The sequence below is a fragment of the Bos javanicus genome, chromosome 10 (assembly GCF_032452875.1).
Source record: "Bos javanicus breed banteng chromosome 10, ARS-OSU_banteng_1.0, whole genome shotgun sequence".
Taxonomy (NCBI): Eukaryota; Metazoa; Chordata; class Mammalia; order Artiodactyla; family Bovidae; genus Bos; species Bos javanicus.
The window spans coordinates 58,197,113-58,214,490 of record NC_083877.1 but is presented as its reverse complement, the minus strand read 5'-3'; the positions used below and the strand labels follow the sequence as shown (position 1 = coordinate 58,214,490).

Here is a 17,378-nt window from a genome sequence, read left to right as displayed (position 1 = left end):
GACAGGCAGATTCACAACCACTGGACCACCAGGGAAGTCCTCACTTGTTTCAGTTGTCTTATTTGCTCATTTTCATCATCCTTGATGACTTCAACTTCCATCTCATAGTGAACTTCCAGATTCCACATTTCTCGTCTGAGCCACACCAACAGCCATCTCTAGTGTTGGCATCCTGTGTCAGCCTTTTTAACAGCAATGAATCCATGCCTATAACTGTAGCTGTAAAAGCTTTTGCCAGCTCTGTCTCTCTATTCTTAGTCCTTTCGTGAATACCTCTTCTGCAAGACTACTCTCCTTTGTTAAGAAAATGCTGAGTGGATAATCACGCTGACAGAGTGGCTAACAGCTCTTGAAGGAACTGGCAGCTCCTGGAACTGCAACACTGTCATGATCCTCCAATGTGGGGCAGCCATCAAGGTCTCAGCATTTGAAGAGCAAAGGTAAACAAACAAGCCTCCATCACTTCATTCATTTACTTAAGCAAGCAGATTTCCAGATACTGTAAGAAGGGCTGAGAAATGAAGGGTGAGCAAGATAAGACCTTTCCCCTTGGAGAGTTCATAGATTAGTGGGATAGACAGATATGTATACAATGAGAAATAAGATTTTATAAACATATGTACAAAACATTTTCTTAGAAAAACATGCACCAAAAGGAAATATGCCCAAAGTTAGCAGGGATTGCCTCTATTAGATGATTTTTCCCCTTTTAGCTTACTGTATTTTTAGAATTTTTCCTTCAATGTATATTTATTATTTTTGAAATGAAAAGAATCATGTACAAAGAGCAGCACAATAAGACACATGCTGTATTGGAAGTGTGCACAGTATTCTAAAGAAGCAACCAACATGTCTTGGGAAATGAACAGAAAATCTTGCAATATCTTATACTGATATGTCTTTCACAAGCCAAACAAATGCAATGTATGGCCTTGTTTGGATTGTGATCTAAGCAAACCATCTGTAAAAATATTTATAAGGCAAGTGGGGAATCTGAACTTTGGCTGAATATTTGATGATAGTGAAGTATTATTATTATGAGATATGATAAAGGTATGACAATAATGCTAGGAAAAAAGAACTCTTATCTTTTAGGTAAACATACTGGTATGCTTGTGGGTGAAATGATATGAAGTTTGGGATTTTTACAGGTGAATATAAAATAAAAACAGTGGTCATGAGTTAATGATTACTGAAATTGGGTAATGAATTCATGGATTTTGTTTCAATATTTTTACTCCTTTTGTGTTTGTCTGAGACTTTCTACAATACAACATGCAATAATAATATAAAATTTTCTCTAAAAAACTTCAAGTATCTCCATCTTCAAGACTAAGCTCGAAAGGCATCTTCTATACTGAATGATCAATCCATGTGTAACACTGATGAAGTTACTGTGCCTTGTATGTTGTTTATTTCACAATCACCTGATCTGCTTCAGTGATACTTGTCTTGCAACTTCAACATATATTTGTTTATATTATTCAATGTTTCTGATGTGCTTTTACATAACAATTGAATATTTTAATCTTTTTATGATTAAAACAAGAGATCTTCTCTTTGAAACCTTTCCTGATCATTCACTCCATTATTTGCACCCCACCTGAACTCTGCATATACCACAGGGAACCCATAAACACTCTTGTGTTTATTTGTTCACTTATATTTAAGTGACATCAATGTGTAGCACGTGAAGAGCATTCAGTAAATAGTTGCGGTGGTGCTTGTTATAATCAGTCATTTCTCCCAGGCTACAAAACCAGCAGTGACTATATCTTACTTATCTTTGTATACTTGGCAATTATCTTAATACCTGGTACATTCTGAGTGCTCAATAAATATCCCTTAAGTGAATGAATGAATAAATGAAACTTAGGATTACTCTACTCATAGACCTATGCTGAGTCTGATAAAAAAACATCGATAAGACTTAGAAATGTAAATTAATTCATGCCTTAGAGTTTACCCCATGCTCCACAGTTCATTTGGTCAGAAACACACTCTTAGATTTAACACTTTGAGTGCAAATGACAGGGAAAAGCCGAATACTTTTTTCATTTTTGGCAAGCAATGCAATGTCCTCAATAGCCGTGAAAGTGAAAGTCGATCAGTCCATGGAATTCTCTAGGCCAGAATACTGGAGTGGGTAGCCTTTCCCTTCTCCAGGGGATCTTCCCAACCCAAGGATCAAACCCAGGTCCCCACATTGCAGGTGGATTATTTACCAGCTGAACCACAGGGGAAGTCCAATAGCCATCCCTTACCTTAGTTGTATCCTGAGACCCTCCCAACTGCAAACATACATTGTGGGGAAAGGCAAGTTAAAGGATGGGACATAGGATGGAGTGGAGCTCAGGGATTAGATCAGCGACAGAGTAAGTCTCCATGAATGGCTATTTCACCAAATTTTTGGTAATGTTTCTTAAAAGCTAAAAATACTTCATGACTTATTTTTTAGGCTGTGTCAAAACATTCCTGGCATAAAATGATTTGATCAAGGGACTTCCCTGGCAGTCCAATGGTTAAGACCCCGTGCTTCCAAGAAGGGGGCAAGAGTTGGATCCCTAACTAAGATCCCACATGCCGCACCATGAAGTTAAAAAAACAAACAAAATGATTTGATCAAGACATGTATTCAACTGTTCTCCACAATTACATTGCAAAGTAAACAGAGCCTGCCACCTCTGTTTTAAAGAAGAGGAAACTAAGGAAATTTACCCTTCACTTGGATAGGATTTCAAATTGGGAGATTTAATTTTTTCAAATGCGGCCTACTGGGATACTAATGTTATGTAATTACTGCCAAGAAACAACTGTTTGCTTTATTTATTTATTGTAAAGTAAAAAAAAAAATAGCTTTATTGCTTTGCCAGGCAAATGGGGCATCAGGTGATGATGGGAGAACTGTGACCTTCTCTGGAATGAAGAGTGCTCCATCAAGTAGTTAACATCTTCAATTTGGTGGGGTTTTTAGTTCTACAGACGATCTCAAATATATTATGTGTTTCCCTTGAGGGGGAACCTGGACCCTGCCCCCAAGGCTGCATTACTGTTTCTTGACAACTATTTGTTTTAAAGTAGGTGCTAGATCCAAAGTACTCTTTAGATTCTTAAAGTATTTGAGTGATATCCAAACCCAAAGCCCTTCAGAATGAGGGAGATTTGTTTGTTAGCTTGCTTGCTTGTTTATTTATTTTTAGGTACTTGAACAACTAACTTGCTCCTTGAAAAGCAGGGATACAGAAATCAAAGGCCTGATTGTGCTGAATTCTTCTCTGTGATCATTATTCAGACTAGTTCCCAGCATGCCACAGTCCAAAGGAAAGGGTCCAAGATCTGTTTAAAACTCAGAGACTAAACAACTTACTCAGCACCCTGCTCACATTATTAGTGTTGCTTGTATTCATTATTTTAAAGTCTTTTTTTGCTAGCTCCTTTCATGCAATAATCTTAGGCTTCTGGAAATATTCTCGAAATATAGGAAGCACCTCCCTGACCTGGTTATGATGAAAAATGCTTTTCATGACTATCCCGTCTCTTCAAGGAACCTTGAAACAACCAAGTTCTTAGACATAATTGAATCCCAGGGAAGAATTTTACAGAAGTGCAGCTTCCTCCCCCCCACCCCCATCCCATTTCCCCTTTTTCCTTTCTTTCTTTGAAGAGGGGTTTCCCATCGTGAGAAAGGGAAATTTTTTTTATCGAAATTGGCTCCTCCTGCTGCTCACCTACCCCTGAGTGTTGAGGATATTCACTCTTAGGGGAACAAGCAATAGTGGGGGGGGGGGGCAATGGTGTGTGTGTGTGTAGAGGGGGGACAGGCAATGATGTGTGTGTGTGTGTGTTCTGTTTCAGCATCTAGGAGAGTGACTGTGTTGCAGCAATCTATTTGAAAGAATGTTCCCTAAATATCCCAATTAAAAAGACTCCATAGAGCTGAGACAAGAGCACCAAGAGAGCCCTGGTATGTCAACCCAAATTACAAAAGGCACAGCTTTTCTAAGAATATAAGAATTATATCTGTCTTTTAGGTACAGACAGTGGAATGGAAAGGACTTTTTGGAGAAGATATCCCAGAATAATTTCAAAGCAGAACCCTTTGCCTAAGGTTATCTAGCTTTCCTTAACAGGTGCACAGGCAGAGAAGGCACTTGGTCCCTGAGGTAACATTTACTTGCAAGGTTAGGACAATGATGTCCACGACCCTGATTGCAGGATCAGCCCTAGGACTGCGGCACAGAAAATACGCTAGCCCGTCTGTCGTCCCTCCCCCGCTTCCATTCGTGGAGAGAATTGGAGTAGCTTTGGAGTTGCTGACGCCATCCCTTCCCGCCTCTGACTCTCAGAGAGCATGCGCTTCCATCCTCACTTCCTCTCAAGGAGGGAGCGAGAATAAGGCGACGCCCAAGCCGACCCGCTGCCCGCTCTTGTCACAGGAACTTCAGCACCCACGGGACGGACAGCGCTCTCCTCCACCTGGAGGAGACCTGAGTCCCGAGCGCCCACTGTCTAATTAATCCCTTTACTCCGGAGCCCAGCAGAGCTCCACTAGACGCAGATCCCCGCCACTAGCCCTCCCCGCGCCCACTCTCCTAGCTTTTCCTGTTTTTACTCCTCCTTTTCATTCATAACAAAAGCTACAGCTCCAGGAGCCCGGCGCCAGGCTGTTTCCGAAGCCAAGCGTGGAAGAATGGGTTTCCTTTGGACCGGCACTTGGATTGTGGTATTGATGCTCCACAGCAGCCCAATTCAGGCTTTCCCCAAACCGGCAGATAGCCAAGGTACGTGGACCCTTTTCTTCCCACCTCCTTTCTATTTTGCTACGGAAGGTAAAGCTTGATATAATGCGCGAGCTGTATATCACCGTGCCTCATTTTCTGATCACATGATATCCACGCACATTGACAAAGAAATCGGTTAGAACTTAGAGCCAGAAGACAGATTTTCCTCACTTTTTAAATGATAGAGCAGTAACATGGATTGTTTTGAAAAATCTTATTTTGAAATTGGGAGGGGGTGGCTTTTCCGTCTATTAAAGTGGTTTCGTTGTTTGTTTGTTTTTTTCCCTAGTCATCTTACAACCTTTCTCAGATTTTCTGTTCATAACATGTTCAATGTGTGATAAAAAAAGCTTTTAATGTGCCAACAATTCCAATCCAAATTATGCTCTGTCTCCTTGAAAACAGCTGGTAAACCAAGTGTTAGAACTCTGTTAGATTTCTGGTCAGCAAAAAAAAAAAAAGTGTAATTCTATACACTGGGATAATAAGCAAGGCAACGCTGATAATCATTTTTATTGTATAATCTTATAATTTTTGTCAATGTATATTTTTGTTTCACAGTCATCCAAAAATATTTCTATTTTCTTTTTTGAAGATTTTATTTAATGAGACACATTGTCTTTCGAATACACAATTAAATTTGCATTTGTGTGTGTTTATTCTAGACAAACCCCTACATAATAGAGAATTAAGTGCAGAAAGACCTTTGAATGAGCAGGTAGGTCAGAAGTAAATGTTATTTCATTTTATTTTAGTTATACTATTTAATGTAATCATGCTGTGACCTTTTAGCCATTTTGAATTCACAGACCTCAAAACTTAATAATAAACTGACTGAAATTATGATGGGAAATATAATTTTGGTAATTTCTGTATCCTGACAGTTGAATATAGAGAGTTCTGTATAAAACAAAGAGCTGACTGCATAAAAATCCAGTAAGCTCAACATCACATCCACTCTATTGTAAGATTTCTTAACTTATCAGAGATTTATCTTTTACCAATATTATCAGAGAAGGGAATTAATATTTATAGACTATTTGTTCTTTTATTTCATTTAATCTTTATGACAATACTTTGAGATAAAAAATATTATTTATATCCTACAAACAATAAAACTAAATCCCACAAGGATTAAATTATTTAGCTATCATATTTGGTAAGTGGTAGAGCAATGATTTAAAACCGGGTCTTTCTCCTGTTTGTTTCACAGATTGCTGAAGCAGAAGCAGACGAGATTAAAAAAACGTACCCTCCAGGTAATAAGAAATTAGTTGATGTTAATTTAAATAATGTAGGCCGTGAGAAGCTTAACTAAAATGGATGTGCTGGGCTTGGGGGCTTTTCTTCCAGAAAACAAGCCAGGTGAAAGCAATTATTCCTTTGTTGATAACTTGAACCTGCTAAAGGCCATAACAGAAAAGGAAAAAAATGAGAAAGAAAGACAATCTGTAAAAATTTCCCCAAATGATAATAAATTGAATGTGGAAGATGTTGATTCAACCAAGAATCGAAGACTGATTGATGATTATGATTCTACTAAGAGTGGACTGGACCGTAAATTTCAAGGTAAATGAAGAAAAAGAATGTTTGCTATCTATTTTCTCTAATCTGTAGTTTCCCATTATAGGTAAGAGAAAGTCCTATACTTTGAAAATCTCTCTTACACACTCACAATCCTTTATTAGTCCATGTCCAAAATTGAGAAAAGGCCCAAACTTAATTGATATCATGCACAATTCCAGCTCCACAGAAGCCCAGGTTTTATTGTCTCTTTAAAGGGTCCTTTGAGTTCATTTTAACATTCTAATTTATTTTAACTATAAATACAAAATATCATAACTCCCATATAATTAAATCAACAAAATACCTGACACACACAATTCAAGGTGAAATACTTATTACTCCCTTTCCAGTGTTCTCTTCCTAGCTATAGCCTGTCTCCCTAGGCATTCTAACCTTTCCATGGCTTCAGTTCCCATCTATATCCTGATGTCTCATATCACTAGCCAGACTTCTCTGAACTATAGACCGATAACTGTCTACCAACTTAACATCTTCCCTTTGAAGTCTCAGAAGCACCTCAAACTTAACATGTCCAATGTTAAACTCATAATTTCTGTAAACCTTATAATTTAGCCCTCTTTCCTCTAGGAAAGGCACTACTATACATCCTATTTTTCAAGACAAATCTAGGAGTCAAACCATTATTTTCCTTACCCCTCACATTCTAATCCATCAGTCGTATCATTTTTACTTCCTATGTGTCATCTCAATTTTTTTCCTCTGTTACTAATCACCTGCATCCTTTTCCAAGCTCCAATCATATCTCACTTGAACTACAGCATAATCTTTTAATGGATCTTCCAGCATTCGCTCTGACCCCCTCCAGCTTATTCATGTAGCAGCCAGAGTGATCTATTCAACACACAAACATGAGCATGTCACTCTTTGGCATAAAACCTGCTAATAGATTCCCATTTCTCAGGATAAAACCGAAAATCCTTAATGTGTCATCTACAGTCTTACCTGGACTGTCTACTTCTCTGGTTTATCCAGCACATGATCTGATAGAAACCTTGTTTCTTTCCAACATGGCACTGATCGCAGTTTGTAATTTTACATCCCTGAGTGTGAGACTACTTATGATTTATCTTTGTCTCCTAAAATAAACTGAAAACTCAGTGAGAGTAGAAAGACTATAGTCCCAGTGTCTGGAGCTCATGAACTGATAAATGAACAAATGCACAAATAAGGGAATACATGAGGGAGTAAATTAAATATTGTCCTGAGGCATTGAGATCTGCCTCAATTCCTCAGTGTGTCTTCCATTCTGAGTACTGGTTCTTAGGAGTGACTATAGATTTTCTTATGTGTCTTAATTCTCTTCCATGGGCCACAAGAGAAATATACTGATTATCTCTGCCAGAAAACAACTACTAATTAGACTTTTATAGGCTATCATAGCCTGAGGAGAATTGTGTTGTATATGTATGGGGTAGGGGAGATGGTCTATATTTTTATACATTTCATGTTGTGTACTACATGAAAAAGTTTTTTTGAATTCTACTCTTTTTAACCTAAAATATTTGGGCTAGCAATAAATGGGTACTGGGTATAGCTGCATGTGAAACAGATTCAACCACTTGGGTTGAGTTGACCGTTTAATAAAAATATAAAAATCATCTAATGTTTGTCTGTTTTTTGGTCAGATGGGTTGTGCATGCAGACAGAGGTAGATCTGTTTGTGATCTGATCACTAACTGAGCACCTTATTTTTAACATTGTTCAGCATTTTATTAACATCCCAAATAGATTCTAAACTATCAAATGCTAGGCTGATGGCTCTATGCTTGCCCTAGAGGTCATTTTAAGTCCACTTGAGTATATATAGAAGATTCTTGGAGAGAATGGTTTATGAGTAAATTGTTAATCTTCTCTCATATCCTGGTAATCCTGGAACCAGAAGGTTTGGGACCACCCAGGTGACTAGAGCCTCAGACGTGCAAACTTTCATCCAATAGAGAGGCCAAGGGGCCTAACTTCTGCAGGGCACTTTTACACCTTTAGGAAACCTCTGAATGAGCTTGTGCTGGAGAACCCAACAACTCTCCTTCTTGGTGTTTTCTGCAGTATGTGTGAGTTAGGATTTTTCCAAGTTTCTTTTAAGAAATATTGCTTTGGGGCTTCTCTGTGCATTCACCAAACAAATATTCATTGAGAAATTACTAATTATCAGACTATGAGCTAGACAATAAGCTCTGTGTAGTTAGGGACCATGTCTAAACTATTTATCACTGTATTTCCAGTCTCAGCCCCTATTAAGACTTTAATACTAACATATTGAATAAATGAATGTTAAGTGCCATATTAGTTGCTGAAAATTCAAACTCAACTGGGCAGATGATGGAACAAGGCCCTTTTATATCCACTTAGAACTGGAGCTGCTTTAAAAAGTTATAAATGTTGAACTCATGTTTGCTTCCCCTCTGAGGTCTATATAGGAGGGTGAAATACCCCTTCATGAGCAGTAGAGAAGTCATTCTGAGTAATTCTTTCCATTGTGGAGGAGCAGGGGAAATCACAGAAGGCAAGGAGCATTGCCCCACAGTTCAGCTATTAACCCCGTCTAGCCAACCTGCACTAGGGGAGATCTGAATTCTTGGCTCCAGAGAATCCAGCAGTGCGGGGAGGAAAGAGGCTACTTCTTTAGAGTTTTGCTAATGTTCTCTCTGTAGTGAATTAAATGAACTTAAAAGCAGCTGTTGCAGTTATTTTCCAGCTTCAGCAGGCAATCACTATTCTTCCTTTTTCAGATCCCAAGGGATAAATGGGAAGGGAAATAAATTCTTCTGCCTTTCCCTAGGCCTGGGTAGTTTCTGCTATACTTCCTCCCCAGAGTCTGACTTGCAACCCACAAATGGACAAATCAGACCTAAGTGACAGTGAATCTCTGCTCTGGAAAAAATGGATGAGGAACCCAATTTTCAGTCAGCCAGGAGGGGAGCTGATTTTACAGGGTTTTCTAAGGGACTTTCTTGCTTGTTAGTCACTCTCGTACATAGGACTCAAAGGCCTTGCAGCTTACTGCTTGGCCTGCGATTCAGCAATAATACACTGTCAGAGCACTCCCAGCCCTCCATGGGTAATCACCCTGCTCACTTTCCTAAGCTTTCTTCCAAACAACACAAAGATGATATTCTGCCTGAGGCTGCATACCCTTCCATCTTTGCAGAGTCTGGAAAAATCTATGAATCCCCACGAGCTACAGAAGAAAAAGATAGAACCAGAATAGAATTATGTACTAGGTTCTTCTTTCTTTGGGTGGATATGTTCAGAATTCTTTGGACAGAATTTGGCTAGGGATTCAATGTCTATTTTCTCTAGAAGATAACTGCAGTTCCTTTATTTCAGGTGCAAATCCACTGTCCATAGTAATACAACTACATTAACTTTTGTATGATACTTGGCAATTTAAAAGGTGCTTTTACATCTTATCTCATTTGGTCCTCAGAATCCCATGAAATACATGCTGTTAATAACTTCCTTTATAGTGGTCCAAGAATACATAAATAACAAGAGAGATCATTGGAGCTAAATTTCTGATCTTTCCAAGCTGCCTAGAGGTGACAAGAGGAGTTAAGTGCCTTGTAAACTTGCACATATGACTATCCTGTTCCAGGGGGTATAGACTGTTGTTCAATTGCTCAGTTGTGTCCAACTCTTTGCTACCCCATGGCCTGCAGCACTCCAGGCTTCCCTGTCCTTTACTGTCTCCCAGAGTTTGCTCAAACTCATGTCCTTTGAGTCAATGATGTAATATAGATTGGAAAAGACCAGTTGCTTCCTGGGAGTGCTCTGTGGGACATGGTGCCATTCTTCCTTGCCACCAACTCTACTGTATCCTTCCGTTTCCTCAGGATGGGCCCTTGCTTTAGTCTGGAGTGGTCCTGCCAAACGTACTCCCAGGAAAGCCAAGCACACATGTCAGCAAGCTTATCTGGAGAGGTTTCCATAGATTTACATACTGTATTGTGCAAATCTGTTATCACATTTTAAAAGTTTAAATTTCAGGGACATAAAATAAGTTCCTTATTCTCTGGAGAAAGAGCTGTCACATTAAGCTGCCTTACATAAAGGCGCCCTGATACCTGTTCACAAGTGAACAGTTATTCCAAGTAAGTCACAAAATCTTCAGTACATACTCTTTGATTCTGGGTGTGAGGCAGGTTCCCCCTCCCCCAGCCCAGGAATTTGCCTGCAAAGGGAATACATGTGCAGATAATACCAGCCTACTCCTTGTGTGGAAATGGAATATCAAATTATGTAATATATAGAAGAGTGCTTTGAACAATACGGCATATTATCTATTGGTATTTTACTTTTGTACTATTAGCACTAAAAATGTTGTCTTCAGATCTTCCTTTTATAATCGCATAAGAAGCTTTCAGAATTTCCATTACCATCCTAGATTCTTGAAGTCAAATTTTATTTCAAACCAAGAGTTTACATGGACAAAGCCTCACCTTAAGTATATTCCAAACATACCTGAGTGTACAAGATTCAAATTATAAATCTAATGTAATCCAAGAAACAGGCCTGTGATCACCACAATGTGAAGTTGTGATTGTTCTGTCTAGATGACCCAGACGGCCTTCATCAACTTGACGGCACTCCTTTAACTGCTGAAGACATTGTCCAGAAAATTGCTACCAGGATTTATGAGGAAAACGACAGAGGAGTATTTGACAGGATCGTTTCCAAACTGCTGAATCTTGGCCTAGTAAGTCATATGCATGAGAACAAACCAAATTCGTACAGTTTGGAACATGCTAAGAAGCCAAACCACTTGATTCAAAGAGCCAAATGTCTATAATGTGTCTACTTTATACCAGTCACCATGAGTTTCGAGGACAAGTAAGACTCCATTCTTTCCCTCTAGGAATCTATGCTTTAGCAGAGGCACTAGACAAGCACACACATTCTCACACTACAAGTTGTGTAAGAACCATCAGCATGATTTAGTATGCCAGAAGGTGGGTTATATCCAGTTAAGCAATAAGGAGAAGATTCAGAGGAGGAGGTGTTTGAAGTGAGTTTAGAAGGATGGTTAGGATTTAACCAGCAGAAATGTTTTAAAAATGTGTGAGCTGAGAAAGAAATAAGATGTGCAAAGCCATGCAATGATTGGGAAGCCCTACACAATCTAATCTGACCCTGACCCTGCCCCATCTTGGTTCCCAGGCACATTAACACAGTCCTGGCAGGCTTTGCTAAGTCACTTCAGCCGTGTCCAACTCTGTGCAACCCCATAGATGGCAGGCCACCAGACTCCCCCGTCCCTGGGATTCTCCAGGCAAGAACACTAGAGTGGGTTGCCATTTCCTTCTCCAATGCATGAAAGTGAAAAGTGAAAGTGAAGTTGCTAAGTCGTGTCAGACTCTTCGAGACCCCATGGACTGCAGCCTACCAGGCTCCTTCATCCATGGGATTTTCTAGGCAAGAGTACTGTAGTGAGGTGCCATTGCCTTATCCATGGCAGACTTTAGGAGGGCGCTAAATTTGCAGGTTTCAACAGTTGCCTACCATGACCTGCACCTGAGGGTTGAGAAACAACTTGAGGATTGTTTTCTGTGGGTTCCAACAGTAAAGACGGCCTCTTCCCAGGAGTGCTGGGCAGTCACTGTGACAGTCAGTGTGTACTAGGGGCATAAACAAGGCATGTTCAGAAGATGGACCAGAACATTCTCTTGTCTTCTAAAAATATGTGTTCAGCTAAAGAGTTTAGTATTTTTAAACCACAAAAATAGAACTAAGTTATATATATTTTGACTTTTTGTAACAGATTACAGAAAGCCAGGCACACACATTGGAAGATGAAGTTGCAGAGGTTTTACAAAAATTGATCTCTAAGGAAGCCAATAATTATGAAGAGGAACTCAATAAACCAACAAGCAAGACTGAGAGTCAGACTGGGAAAATACCAGAGAAAGTGGTAAGTATATGCAAATACATATGCATCAATTATATATGTGTGTATACACGTGTGCATGGATGTGTGTACTTGGATTTGTATATAATTAATACAGTTCAGTTCAGTTCAGTCACTCAGTCGTGTCCGACTCTTTTCGACCCCATGAATCGCAACATGCCAGGCCTCCCTGTCCATCACCAACTCCCGGAGTTCACTCAAACTCACATCCGTCGAGTCGGTGATGCCATCCAGCCATTTCATCCTCTGTCATCCCCTTCTCCTCCTGCCCCCAATCCCTCCCAGCATCAGAGTCTTTTCCAATGAGTCAACTCTTTACATGAGGTGGCCAAAGTACTGGAGTTTCAGCTTTAGCATCATTCCTTCCAAAGAACACCCAGGACTGATCTCCTTTAGAATGGACTAGTTGGATCTCCTTGCAGACCAAGGGACTCTCAAGAGTCTTCTCCAACACCACAGTTCAAAAACATCAATTCTTCAGCGCTCAGCTTTCTTCACAGTCCAACTCTCACATCCATACATGACCACTGGAAAAACCATAGCCTTGACTAGACGGACCTTTGTTGGCAAAGTAATGTCTCTGCTTTTGAATATGCTATCTAGGTTGGTCATAAATTTCCTTCCAAGGAGTAAGCGTCTTTTAATTTCATGGCTGCAGTCACCATCTGCAGTGATTTTGGAGCCCCCCAAAATAAAGTCTGACACTGTTTCCACTGTTTCCACTGTTTCCCCATCTATTTCCCATGAAGTGATGGGACCAGATGCCATGATCTTCGTTTTCTGAATGTTGACCTTTAAGCCAACTTTTTTACTCTCCTCTTTCACTTTCATCAAGAGGCTTTTTAGTTCCTCTTCACTTTCTGCCATAAGAAATTTCTGCCATAATTAATACAATCCTTGTGTAATTAATACTTTAGCTGGTGCCAAATAAGATTTGGGGTATGTGAAATTTTTAGTCCACTTAAAATATATTTTAATGAACCAATGAGTTAAAAGATATAAATGAACTCCGCTTTGAAAATAATGTAAAAAGTCATGTTATATTACATAGTAAAGATTATGTCCTATACCCCAGAGTAAAATAACACATATTATGTGAAATGGTTATCTCACGTACAATTCATATAATCCCAGTGCACTGGATTCAAATGTTTCACAACTCTTGGTATCCAACTTCTGTTCACAGTGGATGTCATCATTTGCCCTCAACACCCCCCCCCCATAAAAAAAAAAAAAAACTGGATTGATTTGATATTTTTCCACACCAGCTTTTTTTAAACTTTTTATTTTGTATCAGGGTATAGCCGATTAACAATGTTGTGATAGTTTCAAGTGGGCAGCAAAGGGACTGCCATACATATACGTGTATCTATTTTCCCCCAAACTCCACTCCCAGCCGGGCTGCCATATAACATTGAGCAGAGTTATCTGTGCTATACAGTAGGTGCTTATTGGTTATCCATTTTAAATACAGCAGTCCTCACCAACTTTTTATTCTGCAGAGCTAGTTGCCTCACGCTGCCTCTCCGTCTACCCTGTGCCCTTCCACCTGCTGCTTCCTCCTTCCATTGACTCAGGGGTCTGTGTCATCCTTTACTGAGATTTGTCATCCTGAAATCTTTCATCTCCCTGGACTCCTTACCTCTTCATCTTTTCTTTGGCCTTAGCCAAGCTACTAAAATCATTCACTCCTCCTCGAATTCTTTTAAACTTCTATTTGGAGCCAACCATAGGGGGTATAAGAGAATATCAAACTCCTCACCTCTCCTTTCATTTTCTTCACCAGAGTGCCCACACCCCATGACCCCTCATCCCCTCCAACACCTGATCACAAATACAAGGGAAAAGTGGCTTATGGACTTATGGTCCTGTTTTAGGGGAGGCTAGAGAACAGAAATTGGTATGAATTGTTCTGTTTTTACCAGCTAGGTTAAAAGCTCTCCTTTGTTCTCCCTACTTCCAATCTCCACCATCTGTCATCTTTTAAAACAGCTTTGGAAGATCCATCTACCATAAAAAAATTTTCTAGACTTATCACATAACTCATGGCTTTCATTCAAGCTTACCAGTCTGAAGTAAAACTGACATAGCAATTTTCTTCCTTCACTCCCATTATGTACTCCTTACTTCTCACCTCTAAAATGTCCATATGCATTAATGAAAACAAAATTATTCTTCCAATAAATATTTATTGAGATACCACCTAGGTACCAAGCACAGGGGTTACAATGCTCATTTAGAAAGGTATAATCCCTGTTTTCATGAAGCTTAAAGTCTAAAGGAAGAGGTAGATGGTCTTCAAATAGTCATGTATTTTAATTGCAACTGTGTTAAATGCTCTGAGAAAAGAAACATGGTTCTGTAAAACCTCATAAAAAAGGAACCTGTCTTGGACTTAGGTTGGGGAGGCTTCCTGGAGGAGGTGACTTGAGCCAAAAACTGAAGTTAGGCATTAACTAAACTGAAAAGGAATTAACAAGGGCAGGACTTGTTACTAACTGAATAGGAGTTAACTTGTGAGCATGAAAGGCAACCAAGAGAAGGATGTATGGAGTACCCAAATGACTGAAACCAGACAGTGTAGCTACTACGTATTTTTAAAAAAGATAACCTTGGCTACATCATGGAAAATGCAGGGATGGGAATACATCAGAAGGTAGTTGTGTACCAGTTAGAAGGGAAGAAGTTAAGGCAGCTTGGACTAGAGTGGGGCAGTGAAGCAAGAAATGTATAAATTTGGGATAAACTTAGAGAGTGTGGCCAATAAGGCTACTGATGGATCAACTGTAGGGAAATGAAGAGGAAGAGGCAAGCAAAGCTCTTACATTTCTGCCTAGTTCACTAAGTGGAGAATGGATCATTATGATAGGGAACATTGTCTACACATCAGGTCTGGGGAAAAAATCCTGTGTACCCTCCCAGACAGGCTTTAAAGTGTCACCCAGAAATCCCTAAGGTGTGACGTTCTGCTAGTATCAGACATTGTGACAAGCTTTCCTGTATCTTGGCACCATCCCTCTTGGTAGACTCTAAAACTCAAAGTTCATTTCCTTAGTGAAAGGCAATTTTATGAAAAAACACTCATGAGTATTGGTGAAGGGAAACCTGGCCAGAACAGGAACCTGCCTATTCTCCCTGGAGCAGGATTCAGGGTCTTCAGGTAAAGCACCTGTCTCTAAATCTCAATGCCCTTCCCATGTGACTTGATGCCCACATGCCTGGAAAAGAGTTTGATCTTGTGAAAGAAGAGGTGTTCGTGCACTTTAAAATTCAAGAGCATCACAGACGAGTGTCCATTAGTTCTAACAAAATGTTTATTTTGTACTGATTTCCGCCCCCCTCCCCACAACTGGAGACTCCAATGGCAGCAATTCAAGATGCTTTTACTAATGGAGAAAATGATGAAACAGTATCTAACACCTTAACCTTGACAAACGGCTTGGAAAGGAGAACTAAAACCTACAGTGAAGACAACTTTGAGGAACTCCAGTATTTCCCAAACTTCTATGCACTACTGAAAAGTATTGATTCAGGTAAACATTTTTTCTGATCATGTGAAACAGAAACAGTAATTCCAGGAAATGTGTGGGTGGGTTTTTTTTCTTCCTGTTTTCAGTTTCTAAATTCAACCGTCAATGACATATATTACAGCCTCGGGGAAAATGGTTCTCATTGATTTTTTTTCAAAAGAAGTGTACTAGTCATGGAAATATTTAGGAAAGGATAATCAGGAAAGGTGGGATTTCTGGATAATTTAATCTTCATGTTAACAGAGGGTTCATTTATTTGTTCAATAAACAGGTATTGAACACATGTTGTATTCCTGGTTTTGGAGAGAACCTTGTACCCATGTAGGGATGAATCAGAGAGCATTCCCGGCCTGACCCAGTTCAGCCAAAGATTTTATTGCAAACCTCTTTAAGGTTTTATTTTCCTCCTTCAGTAGAACAGTGTATGGAACATAATTTATTATTTTTAAATTATATAGAATTTTGCTTTTTAAGTATTTTCAACTTGTCTTCAAATGAATTGAAGTGAACTAAACATTGGACTAATAAAGGTCAGGAGCTCAAAACACACTTGGGAAATGATTTGCTTTTCTAAAAAATGAAATCCTTAATGTAGTGTTCTCTTTTCTAAGTGCACCAAAATGAGTTGACTGAAGATTTCAGTTCATGTTTATTTTTGGTTAATCTGCAAGGAGGATAATAATGTGCCAATTCTCTGTTGTTATTATCTAGATAGATGCCCTGTACTGACTTATGGCTTTTCTTCCTCCTATTTAAAGATTCATCCCCAGACTGAACATTCGTAATAAAGATTTCTGTAATTGTAACGTATTTTCCCAAAGTGACCTTAGAGTGAGCTTTCATTTCTGGAGAACATCCTTTTGTCCTTCAGTCCCAGACATTGACCAGATGGCACCCAGCCCCCCTGCTGGTGTCTGCAGGGCTTATGCATCTTGAGGGTCCATTCTGAGCCATCCTGCCCTATTGGTTGGCAGATACCCAGCTCAGAACCTCTGTCATCTTGGTGAGTCACTTCTTGTCAGTGAAGTGCATCAGCATGATACTAAATATTTTTATGGATATGACCTTGAGAAAATAATGTGACTGCTGAAGTTATCGTTCACCTGCACTTCCCAGGACTTCTCTCCTCCATCTTTTCTCCCACCTTCCTCTCTCCCAAGTTTGTGACTTTTATATGGTAATTTTCAGATTCCATCGTATGAAATATTTTTTATTTTATGTGCTTTAATCTTTTCAGTTTCCTTGACCCCATTCTTTATTGCCTTTATTTTTATAAACTTTTAATTTAAATACTTATACTGAGGGCTTTGATACTACCCACCTTTTTCACTCAAGGTCTGAACCAATTGAGAAATAATTAAACAGAAAATGAAAGTATCTTCAATACTGATACACACTAGGTTGTAGAATGTAGCTTAGTGTGAGAACCAGTGGTGGGCTTGCCTATTCCCTACCCCTCAGTCTACCTCTCAGAACAGCTCTAGTCCTAAAATGGTTGGAGTTTATAAAATAGGCCTGTTTTCCAGGTCCCTGCCTTCCACTGTTGCAAAGCAGTGGAAAGGAGATTCCAAATGC

General features: G+C 39.4%; 1 protein-coding gene across 4 annotated transcripts in view; it reads left to right on the top strand.

Annotated features, from left to right (window-relative positions):
• The first annotated feature begins 4,686 nt into the window (after positions 1–4,686).
• Positions 4,687–17,378, top strand: part of SCG3 (secretogranin III) — a 38,309-nt gene continuing 25,617 nt past the window's right edge. For 2 of the 4 annotated variants that reach the window (XM_061428754.1, XM_061428753.1), the window contains exons 1-7: positions 4,687–4,781; positions 5,447–5,499; positions 5,995–6,040; positions 6,135–6,350; positions 10,922–11,064; positions 12,127–12,276; positions 15,629–15,806. In XM_061428754.1, coding sequence (XP_061284738.1) covers positions 4,691–4,781; positions 5,447–5,499; positions 5,995–6,040; positions 6,135–6,350; positions 10,922–11,064; positions 12,127–12,276; positions 15,629–15,806 — 877 coding nt within the window. In that variant the 5' untranslated portion in view covers positions 4,687–4,690. The remainder of the gene's footprint in view (positions 4,782–5,446; positions 5,500–5,994; positions 6,041–6,134; positions 6,351–10,921; positions 11,065–12,126; positions 12,277–15,628; positions 15,807–17,378) is intronic. The other 2 variants (XM_061428756.1, XM_061428755.1) reach the window with 1 other exon arrangement.